Source organism: Ruditapes philippinarum, unplaced genomic scaffold, assembly GCF_026571515.1.
Source record: "Ruditapes philippinarum isolate M1 unplaced genomic scaffold, ASM2657151v2 ctg121_1_1_1_1, whole genome shotgun sequence".
In the NCBI taxonomy this organism is placed as follows: Eukaryota; Metazoa; Mollusca; class Bivalvia; order Venerida; family Veneridae; genus Ruditapes; species Ruditapes philippinarum.
The window spans coordinates 3,893-20,579 of NW_026861840.1; the positions used below are offsets into that span (position 1 = coordinate 3,893).

The following is a 16,687-nucleotide window of genomic DNA, read 5'->3' on the forward strand; positions in this document are numbered from 1 at the left end:
AATTATATCAATTATAAAAGTCTTAACCATTATGAAATAATAATAATTATAACTATAATGAACAATTAACATCCCAGCCAACATTCTATATCGGCCCGACATCAAACCGACATGGTTTTCTATGACGGCCCGATGTCGGCTTTAACATCGGCTGCAAATAGGAATGATGTTGGCCCGACATCGGCAGAACAATATCGAGCCGACATCTTAACGATATAGGCCCGATATTTCTTGCCGACATCGGGCCTACATCAAAACAATGGCGGTGCGATGTTAGCCAACAGTAGAAAGATATCGGTCCTATATCGACCAGGTATCATCCTTATGCTAGCATGTTGATGACATCTAGCACCAAGCATTTGGCACAACCTGCAAAAACACAAAATAAAATATAATTATTCTACAAAATTAGACAATAAAGACACATATTTTAACTTAAATGTGCAAATGACAATCACTACCCGCGAAATCATGTGACAAATATTTTCAAATATGATTTTACATCTAAAAAAGAGACAAACAGATAAATTGTGTTTTTCCAATAATTTTAAGTGTAAAAGTCAAATTATTAACAGCGTTTACAGATTTTTTGAATCATCATTACATTAATAAAAACATGCTTTTCATCACCTTCCTTTGTTAGCTTTTCTTTTTGGCGCTTAATCTGTTAATTGTAGGACTGCAGTGAATATTTTCAAGCTTTTCATTTAAGATATAATAAAAGAGTGATTTTTATGTAGTCAAAACGTAAATATTGAATTTAATAACAAACCGCATATCATTTCCAAACTCATCTATGATTATTTTAGAAATTCATATCAAAAATTACAATTATTTGCTGCATGATTTTTAATTCAACAGAAAACGCAATATCGTACCGATGTCAATCCGATATACAAAATACTTGCATTGATAGGTCATGTAGGCCCGACGCAGACCCGATGTATATTTTTTGATCTAACACGAAATGTGGTTGATATTGTTCTAGTAATTGAAATCATACACAGGACAATTATTTCACATTATTAAGTAAACAATGGCATTGCAATTAGAATTTTTCAAAATATTCAATATGTCGGCACTGCAGCGGCCCGACGTCGGCCAATAGTCGGCATATTTTGCCGACATGCCGACATTAATCCTATATCGGCCCGATATGGTGATGCTGGCTGGGATTCGTGTACACATAAAGAAATATAACTGTCATATTTATAATTTTAAGCAAGGAAATTTGTTGTAGAAAAAGTTAAAATTGTGCTATTATGCCCATCCAAGTGTAAATGGTGAGTGTACAGGTAAAAGTTAAAACAATCTTAACTTTTTTAATTTTACATAGAACCCACTTACCCACGTGGCTCATGAAAAATCCCTATAAATATCATACGGAATGTATTGATGAAAAGAGTTGGATAGTCTTTATTTCCAGGAAGTTTTTATATTTAATGCTAAACTTTTTTTATCATCAAATATTGGTCAATCACCAATATAATAGCCACTCTTAAAATATATAGAAGAAAAAGAAGAATGATTTTATTTTCAACTTGTACACAAAATATGGTACATCGTTGTACAATATACATTTACAATATAGCTTGTTCGACTCAACATGGCAGCAGAAAACTGATAATAACGTCACTTTAATAAAAGATGATTATACATTTTAGTACGTGACATATTATCTTGTATCGAAATACAAGACAAATGCTGCCGCTGCTAAAATAGCTATTATTATTTCACTCCTAATAAAATATAATCAATGCACTCTCAGCATTTACATCACGAGATGTTCCAAAAGAAATCAGTACTGGATCAATGTTTTTAAAGACCATATCAAATCGATATTATACCCCATATAGCCTCGGTGATAAGACAACAGTGATTGTAAAATATTCAATATTTCAAACAGATTTTCTCTCAACGTCTCTCGGATTTTACATGTAAACTATGACATTCATTTTTTTCAGTGCGTCAGCTAAGAATAATCATGCAATTACCGGACTTGTAACGTCCCTGATTATTTTAGAAACTTTTCCTTGAGTACCTTCCGGTTTCGTCCAAGTTAATTTTAATTTTCAGAGACATATATAACGACATTTACACAATCTACTTCAGTGAAATTACGAGGTCCGGTGTCTTGAAATTAATAATAATAATAATAATAATAATAATAATAATAATAATAATAATAATAATGATAATAATAAAGACTTTATTTAACGAGATAACTCATTTGAAAAAATAACATCAATCTTCCATGAGACCTTCAACAGAGAACAATATAAATTTAACATATTCAAACTATTGAAATGCATAATTTTAACATACTTGAGAATTTAAAGATAAAGTGATCAATTTGTAGTATGGAGATCCTAACCGGTGCGTGATAACATAACATTTCAAGTATAAGGTTTTAAAATGAAGGCCGTTTCAAATACAAGATACAGAATAGACAAATGACTTACGAAATTGCTCGGTATTCATTTAGTAGGAATGCGCCTCATTATTCATTATCAATGCTCAATGAACAACTTAACGCACTTTGCTAAGATGAGGTGCCGTCCATAGTTGACAATTTTGTGTAAATTCTGTGAATTTCCTCATATCTTTGTCTTTCTTTTTCTAGTTTGTTGGGTAGTATAACCTTGGTCTCTTTTTGCAATTTTTTCAATTTGCTGCTTGTTTTTTTCTTGGGAGCTTGATCGTCATTTTCAAACGTGTGCTTAGAACGTCATTTTTAAATTACTTATACCGATGTACAGAATGCCTATCGGGCTTAAATTAAATAAATACACAAAAATGCAATTTGTTTCGTACACATATGTTGATATACGTGTAGAGAATCGATGAAATATCAGAAGTGAAAATAAAGCATATATTTTTGTGCTGCAAGTCCGAAATTCGGTCCTGTTATAGAAAGAAAATGCAGGCAATCTCCTACGCAGTGATTTCCCCTTATCAGTACACAATCTGCAAAGGGAGGTAATCAATGTGAGGACTTTGTAATGCAGGGTCTTGAATTACATGTACATTGCATGCTGCTATATTTCACATTGTTATCAAACATTTTGCTTTACGACTGGTTAAAAGCATGCACATTCAAATAAGAACATTCTGTAGCTCATAGCTTGATAATTGATTAATATTGACGGGTAATTTGACCAGTTTGTTCCCTTGTTGCGGCTCCTTTGTAGAATGAAGCAGATTTCTCAAAAGTCACTGACAGGCCAAACACAGTTTCCTTAATTCAACCGGAAAACCTGTGTAATATGCGCAAGTACTTGAGCATTTCTAACAAGTTTCTTTTAATTAAAATAACTGGTATTTGGGAATAACTTCAAAAATAAAAACTATTAAAGGGGTGCAACTATAACATAAATCATAAAACCGGGAAATACCAATGATATGCGTACTGCTAATTCCTGTAAAGCTTGGATGGAATTGCATCAGTATCTTATGAAGAGTAGTCTAGACAAGTTTTGTGACGGACAGACACACGGAGGAGAATTGATCCCTATATGTAGCTGCTACTTTGTAGCAGGCTGAACAAAAACTGTAATTTGGACAGTCTCAATTAGTCTGTACTAGTGAACGTTATCTTGAATACTTGTGGTCAATCTGTCTTACAATGTACGATGCTCACAGAACGACCTCAAACTGTTTCCTTGATTGTATCTCAAAATAACGTTCAATGCTAAATATTAAACAATAAAATTATTTGTTTACAATATACTAATTTCAATGTGGACATGTCACTTATTACTTGCGTTTAAACTGTCACATGCACGTGTAGTAAATAGAATTCTCATACGTGCATTTTATTCTCAAGTGGAATAATCAACACATTAGATGGAGGTGTTCATACAGCGAAATGAGAACGTTTGTGTGACGTGCAAATAACCATGAAGATTTTTTTTACAAATATAGAAACATTACATTATTTATAAGACTGTAAGAAACCCCCCCCCCCCCCCCCCAAAAAAAAACAAAAACAAACAAACAAAAAAACAAACAAAAAAAACCAAAAAAAAAAACATAATATTCGTACGGTGGCATAAAAGTAACATTTGCAAATTTATTTTTTGTTTTGTTTTTGATACTTATTTTTATTTTGTTTTTCGTATATATTATTTTCAGTTTTGCATACATACATGTATTTTATTTTAGTTTTGCATGCATATTTTTTTTTAGATTTGCATACTAATTTTTTTTTTCGTACATATTTTTAGCCAATCAAAACAGCCTTTACTTCTCAAAACAGCCCATAGTTGAGAATAAAATATGTATGCAAAACTAAAATAAAATATGTATTCAATACTAAAAAAATATGTATCTAAAATTAAAAAAAATATGTATGCAAAACTAAAAAAATATGTACCAAAAAATGTACGAAAAACAATAACAAAATATATACATGTAAGTATCAAAAAAAAAAAAAAAAAAAAATGCAAATGTCACTTTTATGCCACCGTATATTCGATTGTTTTGCAACAATATCTTGTAAGCCAAGTTATCAAAAGGCATTTTGCCATTATTAGAACATGTAAAGATAAGATGTCGGACTGCAGTTGATTCTAATCAGCAGCTAGCACAAATAGAGTAAACTTATTATAAATTAGAACTGTTGCACAGATGTTAATATACAAAATGTATTATCTGAGACTTGCAGCTTTTTTATTATTTCATTTTACAGGCTTCCACCTCCATCGTTTACATACCAGCCAGCTCTTTACATAATTATTTATTACCTATGGTGACTAATTTCTGCCATTTCGTGTATTCGTGGCTTCGCGCCTTAAAAGTCGTGGGTGAAGGCCAATTTATTGAGTATTCGTGTCGTCATGTCTTCGCCCCTAAAGTCGACAACACGATAAATTGACTTCGCCTTTCGCATTTTGATGCGAAGACACGGCGACATGACAAATATAGGGCGTCAATACAAAGATTTTCACCCGCCGACAAGATAATTCCGCAAAAAAGTCGTTATTTCGCCTAAAATATATCGTGTCTTCGTCTCGACTCAAAAGTCGAAGGCGAAGACACCATAAGAGAGTATATTATCATGTCTTCGCCTTTGACTTTTGAGGGCGATGACATGTTATGGCAGAAATCAGCCACCACTATTACCTGAATAGATGTTTACTTTCGTATCTTCACAATATAAGGCGATATTGCAAAATATATTCATGTACATATTGGTTAGTAATTAGATTGGCAACATCTGCTGCCCAGCTGCTTGGAAACCCATTTGGAAATTCCATTTTCTAAAATTAATAACGGAAATTTTGTTCTTAAAATAGTAGTACGGGAAATCACCATACATCACTTTATTGATTGTGCCTTTTTTTTCACTACATGAACTGATAATTTATATTTCTCTACGTATGTGTGTGTGTGTGCCGGTGCAGTGTAATAAACATACCAAAATTAAAGAAAAAACAGAATTTTAAAAAGCGGCAAAACGGCAAAATCGAAACTGCTGAAAACTCCGTTTGATTGAGACTGTTCGTGAACATAAGTTGAAATTGCAAGCTACCATCAAGCCCCTAGCAGAATTCAACATGAAGACATTAACAGTTATGTCTCTCAACAAATACGTAAAGTAGTTGTACAGCACATATTTTACAGAATTACGAAGAACCAAGGGATCTTATTAATAGCGGAAAAATGTACTTATTAAACGACTTAAATATGAACAAGAAGCCACTTACTGTTATTTGTGTAAAAGTAGTGAAAGCTAGTGTTTATTACAAGATTTGAACGATGTTGGTCACATCACCATACTTCATGCAAAATATAATTATATTTTTAATTATACTATATGCATGGTCTTAATTTCATAGGTGTACATTAAAAATGTCGCTGAATTCTTGCAGTTCCTTGACTTTTAATAAACAAACGGGGTATAAAATGTAGAGTCAAACCATGGACACTACCAGTCATTGGAGTAACAATGTTCCATGCTGTTTCCATCAACTGTTATAAAATATCGAGGTTTATACGTTCTTCGTGACATTTTGTGATTTCGGCAGAAAATCTCGCGGGTTTGTATGTTTTTCGCGACATTTTATGATCACCATACAAGGCCTTGTACTTTCAGACTTTTTTTACTATATATACATAATGAAAATCAATGACCCTGGGGGCGTGGCCAATTTCGACCCTGGACTTTAATTTGAACAATGTTGGTAGAGGTCTACTACACAATGATTCATACCACGTACATATCTGATCTCTATCCTTTGGCGATTCAGAAAAGAAGACTTTTTTAGTTATAACTGTATACATATAATTAAAGCCTATGACTCCCGGGGTCGGGCCAATTTTGACACTAGATGTAAACTTTGTACACATTTTATCATCATCATCATCTTCAGTACTCTCCTGCGCATCGGTCGAATGTTCCACTATCGCTCACTTTCTTACCGTGAGTGTATTCAGTGAGCTGCGAAGGGAGCGTACATCTTCAGTTATCGCCTCACTCTTCATAGAGCATAATCACGACCAAACTAAAACTATGTATATGCACAGAAAATGGGTTCCTCTTTACAGTTAAAAGTAGTCTATTTACATCTTCTTAAAAACTGGTAAAAAATTGCAATGTGTCTAGTTGGTGGAAGTGTGATTCATCAGCGGCGACTTGAACCCCTCCAAGGTTGGTTGCTCAACAACTTGTATGGGTAGGCGATTCCAGAGGACGATAGTGGCCGGGAAGAAGCTGTTCTGGTACACAGATTTCCTACATGTGACCTGGCTGAGTTGTTGTGGGTAACCTCTTGAAATTCTTGCATTACGTAGCGGGGAATCTGGTGTGACATCTACAAGGTCATGCTTGATCTTGTAGAGCATGGTGACTCTTGCCACCTCCCGTCTCCTCTGTAGAATGGTTCAGTGTATAATATCATATACAAACGGCAAAGCCCTGGACCAAGACGGTCTTTTTACATATTGAAACTCCTTTCCTTGCCCCGTGATTTACTTATGCAGCATACCGGAACTATTTGAACAAATTTGAAAGGTGATCACCCAAGGATTATTCCTACTGTGCAGTCACTTGTCTCAGAGGAGATGTTGTTTAAAGAAATTGTTGACGAGACACGACGAATCTCAATAGCTCACCATAAGAACGTTGTGCTCCTGCTCAGGTGAGCTAAAATGGAGCAATCTCATTGGATAGAATATAATTTCAAACACCATTTCAGTAACGTCGTGAACAATTTCTATTCGCATATCGGTTCATCTTGTAATTTCCAAAAGAAATTTGAGCAATCTCACATATCGTTGACTTGCTACTATGCATCAACGTATCGGAAATTTTATTCTTAAATTAGTATAAAATCGATTGATGTTTTATATGATGCTATAAGTTATATAAGTGCACGTGTTACATGTGCACCATAATTGTCATTATATACGTATAGTGAGACATGTGTAAGATGAAAAAAATAACTTAGATTAAAGAGCCAAGACGTTTATAAGGAGTACCGTTTCTTTTAAAAGGCCTACACAATCGTTATTTGATCTACTCTAAAACATATTTGTACGATTTGATGAACATTGTGTACTTTATGACGTAAATTTTTACCCTTTACATTGGTAAGTAATTAAAATTAAGCTAAACAAACTTAACAAAGAGAAAACTAACACGAGTCACTATGTCACGCGCACGAGTTATTGTGGCCTGCTTATGAGTTACTATGTGGTGTGAACGAGATAATTAAGTCGTGAGCACAACATTATTATCCAGCTAGGTGACACTTATCATCTATGAATTTTTGGTCAGACACGCACGGTGCGTAGGAACGGCTGATATGAAAGCAAAAATAATCATTTCGTGCTCACGACAAAGTAACTCGTTGACACGACAGTGCGCACGACTAAGTAATTCATGCGCACGATATAGTATCTCGAGCGCACGACTTTGTATTTCGTGCGCACGAGATAAATGAAGACATACCCATGTCATCTCTGTGCAATCGTACATAATCAATACTGAAAGTCATATCTATCTCCCCTCAGACAATGTAACAAAATGTGTTAGAGCGCTTAAATGGTGGTGGTGTTGTTGGTAGTTTACCCACTGGGTCACGGTAGTAAGACACATTAGATTTACAAACAGTTCGTCAAGCGGGTTACCAATACTTATTGCCTTCACCTTCACGTTGCTTTCATTGACCTGATAAAATCTGTATACATGTTCGAGCAAATGTACAGTTCGTATGACTTTAGGATTTCATTATCAGTCAAAACGAAAAGTGGCCTGCACCGTTCGGAAATCGAACCCAGGCTGCTCGGGTCAAACCGGACCGGTTAGCGCTTAAATTGCATATTATTTTCTTTTTATACTCAAGGATTTGTACTCAATATGCACACCGTAAATATAAGCCAAATGTTTATAAAATATATCAGATTAAGTAAAAAGGCCTATCGCGTTGATGTATATAACCTAACTTAATACACGATTTAGAAATTCCCACTTTTATCGCGTGGTTAACTCTCGGCGTGCATTTAGGCTATAAATAATTTGCACAGCTGTGCATATTTGAATCTGGAAAACCAATCTAAAAATAGTTACCACGGAAATTTAATGCAAAACATATAAAAGATGTCCTAATTTCACTACTTTTCATTAGGATTTAAGCCTGTCTGTAAGTCATTTCGATACATTTAATTAAGAATTAATCTACATGTATATAAAATATTTAAAAAATAAAAATGTGATTTAAAAGTAAATATTGTATAGTATTAAAATGATGTTACATTTCTTTCTTTTTTTATAAAAGCTGATCCAACGTCACTGATAAGAGAGTTTACAGCTATGGCAGCAAATAGGAATTGTATTCGAGATTTGGAGGAAATGCGTGTTGAACTGAAGCATTTTTTTCATACTACCATGTTACTGTTTACAGCACCTCTTTTGGGATATGCTGACGAACTAGATGCTGCATACAGAGGTAAAATCTTCAATTTATATCTGTATAATAAAAATGGCTTCTTATTATTAATGCGGTATCCTCGATACTGATATAGATCCTTTTGATTGAAAAGATATTAAAAACTCAGAATTGATTTTTTCTAGTTGTCTTGGGAAGTTGACTTTTAGTGTTGAAGATTCAATCCTTGGTAGGCTGTTCCCAGGGAAATAAGAAACGTTTGATTTTCTATTCCCTTCAATTTATTTTCACCATGTTAATGTTATTATCATTTGTCGCTTATAGTATCTGTATTTTACTAGAATATTTTACTCTAAGGTGATCTTACTTTTTTTAAAGAATATGTAAAATAATTGTTTATGACTCATTTAAATGGCATATAATGTCACCTACGATATATTTCCAGATATAAAGATTTCTAAAGTATCTGGACAGTCAGGATGTGTGGTAGGGGGAGTCTTAGCTGTTGTAGGCTTTGGACTTTCCTTTGTCACATTTGGAGCGTCTCTTGGCCTCTGTATAGCAGGTAATCAGTTTCAGTAAATTTTAGATACGATACACACGTCTTATTGCACAAAAAACAACAACAACAACGCAACAAAAACAGTGTAACCGACCCATATTTTAATGCTGTAAAAAGGATATAATGTTATTTCCGGAGCGCCTCTTTGTGTCTGTGTAATAGCTTTAACGAAATGTATTTTCATTTGTTTTCACCAGAAATTAATAATAAATTTCATGTTATCGGATGCATATCATTTTAAGTATTAAACAATTTTTCAATTATTCTTTTAAGATATACTATGTTCATCTTTAGGTAAAATACAAGAAATTTAAAGAAATGTATGAAATTCTCAATGAATATGTCTAATATATCCATAACCTGTTTATACCCATAGTGTGAAGCATATCTTCTCTTTGTGTAGCTAAAAGCAAGTTTTGTCTTTAGGATACATTATCATCAAATCTTTATGTTACTGACTCGAGTTAGCTGAAATTCAGTTATCGATTACTGCAAACGTTTTTGTTTTAAGGATTATTTACTTTTTCAGGTGGAATTATTGGAGGCGCAGGTGGGATAGTTACCGGTGGTGCTTCTATAGCTGACGCGGTAAAATCAAGCAAAGCTAGAACAAAGGCAAAAGATCAACTTGATAAGTGCAATACAGCTTTTAACAAAATACTGATGAAATGCAATAGGGTATCAACCCAGCTCGAGAGAGTTGGAAATATTGACATAACCTTTCCGGTCTGGTGCTCATTTTGGGGCAATTTAATGCTGGGTACAGGACGAGCCCTTTCAGGATTTGGCTGGCAAATGGTTGCAAATACTGTTTTAAACGCAATTAGACTTGGCAGAACCGTCGACATTGCATCTGATGTAACATCAGCTGTTGTTCCCGTATTCCGTACACTTGGAAACACAGCTAAGGGGTTTCATATTTTTGGTGGGGTCGTAAGTGCCGTCTTTCTTCCCATTGATATAGGTTTCCTAGTTTCCAATTCGATAGAGCTTCACAAAGACGAATCTCATGACGAGTCAAAGAAAATACGAGAAGCTGTTGCCACGCTACGGAATAGATGTCCCAGTGAACAGGTCATTGATGAAATGATAGATTCGTGCATAAACACATTACGACAGCTTGAAAACTAAATCATACATCAATACATTTCCGATTTACTTTTACCTTCATAATAACCATGTTTGTTAAATATTTAAGGTTATAGAAGCAGTTGCAAATGTAACGATAAAATTTTATAATAATGAATGGACAAACTATTTTTTTATATATATGATATTTTACATTTATTTGCATCTTAAATGTGTTCAATAAAATTGCAGGTTTGAGCCTAAGAGGATGCCTTGAATACTTAATTTATTATTATTTAATGTACATTTTCTCCTGAACCTAGACTTATGTGATAATGGCCTATTTAAAGTAAAACTGTCATATTGTCTCATGGTTCTGCGAATTGCCAAAAATTCATTTCATATGAGAAGTATGAATCAAAATGCATACGATATTATCAAATCTTCCTAATGAACGTAAGCACATTCTTGCGTCTTTGCCCCTAATTCAATTTCACGGACTTGGACACGGTTGAATACTCCCCCGCGCCCCCCAAAAAAATCAACAGAATCCCTATAGAAAGTCCAACACGGCTAAATTAAAAATGTTGCAGCCTTAGTTTGATTGAGCCTGTTCATGGACGGTACTGGAAAGTGCAAGTTACTGTCCAAGCCTCTAGCACCGGCTTAAGCAGAATTCAACATTTAACATGAACTGGTAAAATTTTGAATTTTGAAACATTCGCAGATGTGTTTATATTGCGGTTATCATGGAGCCATCAATGTGACAAGTTAGTGCCATTCCATGAAAAGCGGCATGTGGTTACCAAGTAAAAATGCGTGTGCCCTGAATAAAATGGTATTTCTTAGGGGATCAGAGGTTATGAAGCTTACATATTTTGTCAAAAGACAACGTTAAAAAGCGGGCAACATAGCCTAAGGTTGATTCAACAGTATTCAAGTAAGGAATACTGGAACCACCCGACTAGGAAAAAACGCCCAATTGAAAAGAACTAAAAGTACCAAAAACAATAATGTCTTGCTGAACGATCTTCAACCATCTTTTGAGTCTTTGATATCCGCCACACGGCCACAAATTGTTCACTAACATACAATTTGTGCGATCTTAATGAGCGTACTAGATTTCATAATGATTTACAACCTTATCAAATAATAAAACGCTAAAACGTAACGTGATTTAGTGCAGGAAAAACACTGGCAGTAACAAAAGTTATCATTAGAAATCTAAGGCATTTTCAGAGTTATCACCAGAACTTCAGGACATTGGAAAAAAGGTTTAAATTTGTTAGCTGGAGCTTTATGTTTGCATTTTTGTATTACAATTAAGTATTTATGTATGACAATGATGAAGACAAGAAATAAACAGCTCAATACTTGCGAATTGGCAAATAATTTGGAAATCTTACTCAAAACTATTTTATGCAAGAGGCGATGAAAAATGTATATGAATTAGTTTTGACACATATACAAGGTGTAAGGTAAGCATAATCATTCAAGTTTAATTTAGCACCTAAAACGCACTTTTGAAAAGATGAAAATTACCATTTTTGACGAGTGTTTAATACTCAAACGTCATTAAGTGGTGTGTCATAAACGCGCGAGGTAGTGCACGTTATTATAGCAAGTTACTTTTTAAAATTAGTCGAATTAGCACACGTTTAAAATGGACATAGTGCGGTTTGAAAACATATTGAAGACGTTCATCAGTGCATACATATATACATTGTATTTCACTTTAGTATATCACGTATACATTTGTATATAATTTGATGCACTTTTGTTACTTCCCCTTGTAACCAGCATTGTTCGTCTTCTCTGAGAAAAGCAGAATTTTGAGTTTAGACTTCACTGAGATGTATTTTCTCGGTATCATAAGGTATCTGTTGAATCCAGCTGTCGGCTCTTGGGACCCCATTTTGAAATGAAAAATGTACATGTCAACTCGAAAATTTTGTTCTTAAAATAGTAGACTAGTTGATTTGTGTTATTTAGGCATGTTTTGTAAAATTAGCTTCCGTATATAGTACGTTTATATATTAATTTATTGCATACGATTAATCCAATACAATGTAACACTCCAAATAAAAATTAAGATGATTTTTTCTCTGTATTATAGGGTATCTTTTTAATTACAAAGTCGGCTCTTGGGATCCAATTTTGAAATTCCAAATATACGTACATGTCAACCAGAAAATTGTGTTCTTAAAATAGTAGAATCATTGATTTATGTTATTTTATGTTAGGCATGTTTCCGAATAGTGCGTTTTATTAATTAATGTAGTGCATAATGATACAATTAATCCAATACAATGTGACACTTAAAATAAAAATTAAAGCGATTGTTAATATTTTACTTGCGAGGACAATACATTATATAATTTTAAAATGCTTCTGGCTTGTTTACCTTCAATTGGCAGTTGTGGAACAAATCGTCCAATGATCTGAAAATATCTTGCTTTAAAAGAATCATACTGTTGCTATTCTGATGACAGTAAAAGATAATTAAGATGCTTGTTTTGTTGTTGTTGTGTTGTTGTTGTTGTCATTGTTGTGTTTAAGTGGTTTTTTGTTTGTTTTGTTTTGTTGTTGTTGTTTTTATTTTGCTTGGTTGTGTTAGTTTTGTGAGAATCTTTGTCAATCGGACACTGTAAAATCATATGGAGACTTTTCAGCGTTACTGCGGAGGAAGACAATTAAATGTTTATTATTTCACGAACGAGCAAGCAAAAACCGTTAGTAAGGGGTAGCTGGATCTTAAAGAATCCAACGTCCCTAATGTTATTCGAATCCACAGCAGAGAAGAAAAAAATAAAAGTTACTTACGAGGGAATATATATTTCACGAAATTTCCATTCATCAGTCAAACTATACTGAAGTTAATGTGAAAATATATTGTAATAATTACACATTTTACCTGTAAACTATATACATAAATAGCATAGTTAAATATAAATGATAATAAAGTTAAATCACGCATGGTATAGTCTAATGATTTAATTGAATACATCAAGTACATGATATGAGTTTTCTTTTTAGATTTCCTTTTTCATTCTATGTTTATAAGGTTGTATCCATTGAGTTAATAAACAAAAGAGTAATAGAATAGATAAAAGTTTGAAGAAAACCAGACATTCTTGAACGTTAATATCGTTCAGTTGGTATTGTGATTATTTCACAAATATTTTTTCATAACACAAAAAATGAAATCCTAAAATGGTCAAACTGCTTATGTAAATTGTGATTTTACTGTACAAGTGAAATTGGTACGTTCAGTAACGTTTAAACGTATGAAACGAAAAAATGCGCAAATAAGGTCATCTGTAATGTCTAGAATTCCAATTTATCTAATATTAGTATCGGAAATTTTGTTCTTAAAATAACATTAAATGAGTAAATGCTTTATCATGAGGGAGTTTCCATTAAAACAGATACCTTTTTTCCCACTTGTCTTGATAATTTATGATTATATTCACGAATTGGTAGTGTCTGATCTCACGACAATCGTCTAGTTAAAGCAAATATGGATCAAGCTAAATCCACTAACAATTATAAACACCCAACACATTGAAATTAACTAATCTAACTAACTTAATCAACATATTATATATATGTGATTTTAATTTATTTTATTTTTTAAAGTCATGAGAAATTTCTTTTATTTACAATGATATTTAACACAGACATCCTTGCTGAAAATAAAAAAGATAATGTATGCTAAAGACCACTGAACAGCGTGGCCGAGCGGTTAACACTTGGGACTAGTAATCTAAGAATTTCGGCCGTATAAGTAGGGCAAGCCTTTGATTCCTTGAGCTTCATTGCTTAGCACTTGTTAGTTCGAGAATCTTTCAATAAGTTTACAGCTTTTAACACAATCGAACTTATATACTAACAATGAAAAACATATTTATAAAAAGAAAGATTCCCTAAAGAGTGGTAACTCCCCAATGTATCTTTTGTTAAATTTGCTTGAAATTGTTCGATATTTCATTTATTTACACATGGTCTTTTCTTTAAAACTCTATCTCAAGACATAGATATCCGCCCATTAGAAATTGTTATAAACTATCGATATGCTGGTGGTCACGGTTGAAACTGTTATAAGTTATTATACATGTATTTCTCTTTGGTGAGAGGCTTGGGAGATGGTGGCAAATTTGATGTTAGTCAGATTCTTTTTCAGTGTGCAAACGTAAAAAATATGTCCTTGCAAAATAGAGAAAACGGTAAAGAGAAAAATAGGGAAAAGTCGAAAGCAATGACAAAGTCAAGTATTACACTGAAAACAATGACTAGCATTTATGTCTGTTTCTTTGAGGCACGGAATTTAATTTGCTATTGGTATGCTAGTTCATATGTATATACTAAAATTTATATAAAATGTTTTTCCAGAATTACCCAATTTAATGATGTTGCTTAAATCAAATTAATGTATGACTGTGATTATTTTGAGTCCGTATGGTACGTTTATTTTAGTAAAATGTATATCGTATGTGTACAATTAACTACATTTTAATAGTCTTAGCTTGCCTGTAATGTTCACATATTGTTCCGTGTAAAACACTTATCTCACCATTATTTCGCATTACAATAAACCATGCATGGCCAAAGTTGGACACAAACAGCACGAGGAAATAATGTTTGTATCAATTATGACGATAAACTTAGTTATTAAAGCAGAAAATCGTCTAAACAGAACATAGCCGAGTCTCTAGAGTTCCCTATAATAATTATAAAGTTTTTGTCTTTTTGTGTTTTTTATTGGAGGTGGATTCTTCTTTTATTCAAGTATATGTGTCAGAATATATTTTTTGTATGTTGATTTATTTGTGTATGCTGCTCTGCCTCCATATCTTGTTTTGATAATTAGTCATAGAATTATTATCTCTTCTTTAGATTAGATAACAGACACAATAAGTTATTTCAAAAGTATATAACTCAAAATCAAACATTTTGAGACCCGGTCTTTTTTCTTGCAAGAACGTGCACGAATGGATTAAAATTTCTTAATTTTCTCACTTGGCATAAGCAACTATGTTACTGGAATAACTTAATTTCATAGGCAACTATTCTCCCTATTAACCCATCTTCTCCCGTTCTTTACCCTACCCTCCACCATCTGTTCCCCTCCTTTTCCCCTTACACCCTTTATCCCTTTAATTCCTGTATTGGCACCTTTTAGTTCTTATCATTTCATTTATTACATATCCCCTTTTCTCCTTTCGCTGCCCTTGTGTCTTCTTCCAATTTTTAGTTCGGTGCCTTCTAAGTGCCGTATTAGTGTGACTGGAATATGTTGGGCTGCGTTCTGTGAACGTTGCCTTGTTTTAATTAAGTTTATTCTCATTTCGTTTATGCAATAAAATTTGTGAGCTGACATTTCAGCATATTTTAGCATTTTGGCAGGGAATAAAATAACAAAAACTCACTTTCAGGGCAGTTAACTCAAAGTAATTTGGCGATCCCTTTCTTTTTTTCTTCATAAAATTGTTTCAATTATGCTTTCCTGTCATTTTGCTAAGACAAATCGTTGCAATGATTAATATTCTATTTCTTTGCTTATGTAAAAAGATTGTGTAGTATTGTTGGCTTTGTGAATATCAATAAGCGGATGTCTGTCTTTCAAACATTATCAAATGTTTTTGCGATACAGATACTAAATTTCCATAATATCTGCAAAAAGATAGCCTCGGGTATTTCTATCTTTCTTTCTCTTCTTTTTTTTGCGTGATCAATAGTTTAGAAAATCCCACTTTTATTGCTTAGTTTTTTTTTTAAATTAAACTCTATCATAGTTTCAGAAGTGCATTAAATATTGCTTTTATTACGAGCAGTTCATATCAGTGTTTTTTGTGCGCTACATTTATATTTGCATATCTAAAAATAGTTATAATGGAAAATGTATTTTAAAAATGATGTGTATAAAATGTACCTCCTTTCAATTTTGATTTACTTTTAATCAGGATATACGACTCTAAGTTATGTTCCCTTTGATTTTTTTAGGTTTGTTACAGACAAGTAATACAGTAAAGCCTTATTCAAACTATTGCATTATATTTCAAGTGAAATACGTGGTTTGAAAATTTACAACGCATTTACAATATAATATTATTTTATTAGCTGTACAGGTGCAAATCTCTCCGTCTGGCCACGAACTAGTTCACCC

General features: G+C 33.1%; 1 protein-coding gene across 2 annotated transcripts; it reads left to right on the forward strand.

Annotated features, from left to right (window-relative positions):
• Positions 1–8,168: 8,168 nt before the first annotated feature.
• Positions 8,169–10,785, forward strand: LOC132717008 (uncharacterized). 2 transcript variants are annotated; one of them, XM_060700360.1, is made up of 4 exons: positions 8,169–8,306; positions 8,781–8,951; positions 9,337–9,456; positions 9,983–10,785. In XM_060700360.1, the coding sequence occupies exons 1-4, from the start codon at positions 8,192–8,194 to the stop codon at positions 10,582–10,584; spliced, it is 1,008 nt and encodes a 335-aa protein (XP_060556343.1). In that variant the 5' UTR covers positions 8,169–8,191; the 3' UTR covers positions 10,585–10,785. The 2 variants fall into 2 exon arrangements, with proteins under 2 accessions (XP_060556343.1, XP_060556344.1); XM_060700361.1 differs by lacking the exon at positions 8,169–8,306 and adding an exon at positions 8,517–8,645.
• Positions 10,786–16,687: the final 5,902 nt, after the last annotated feature.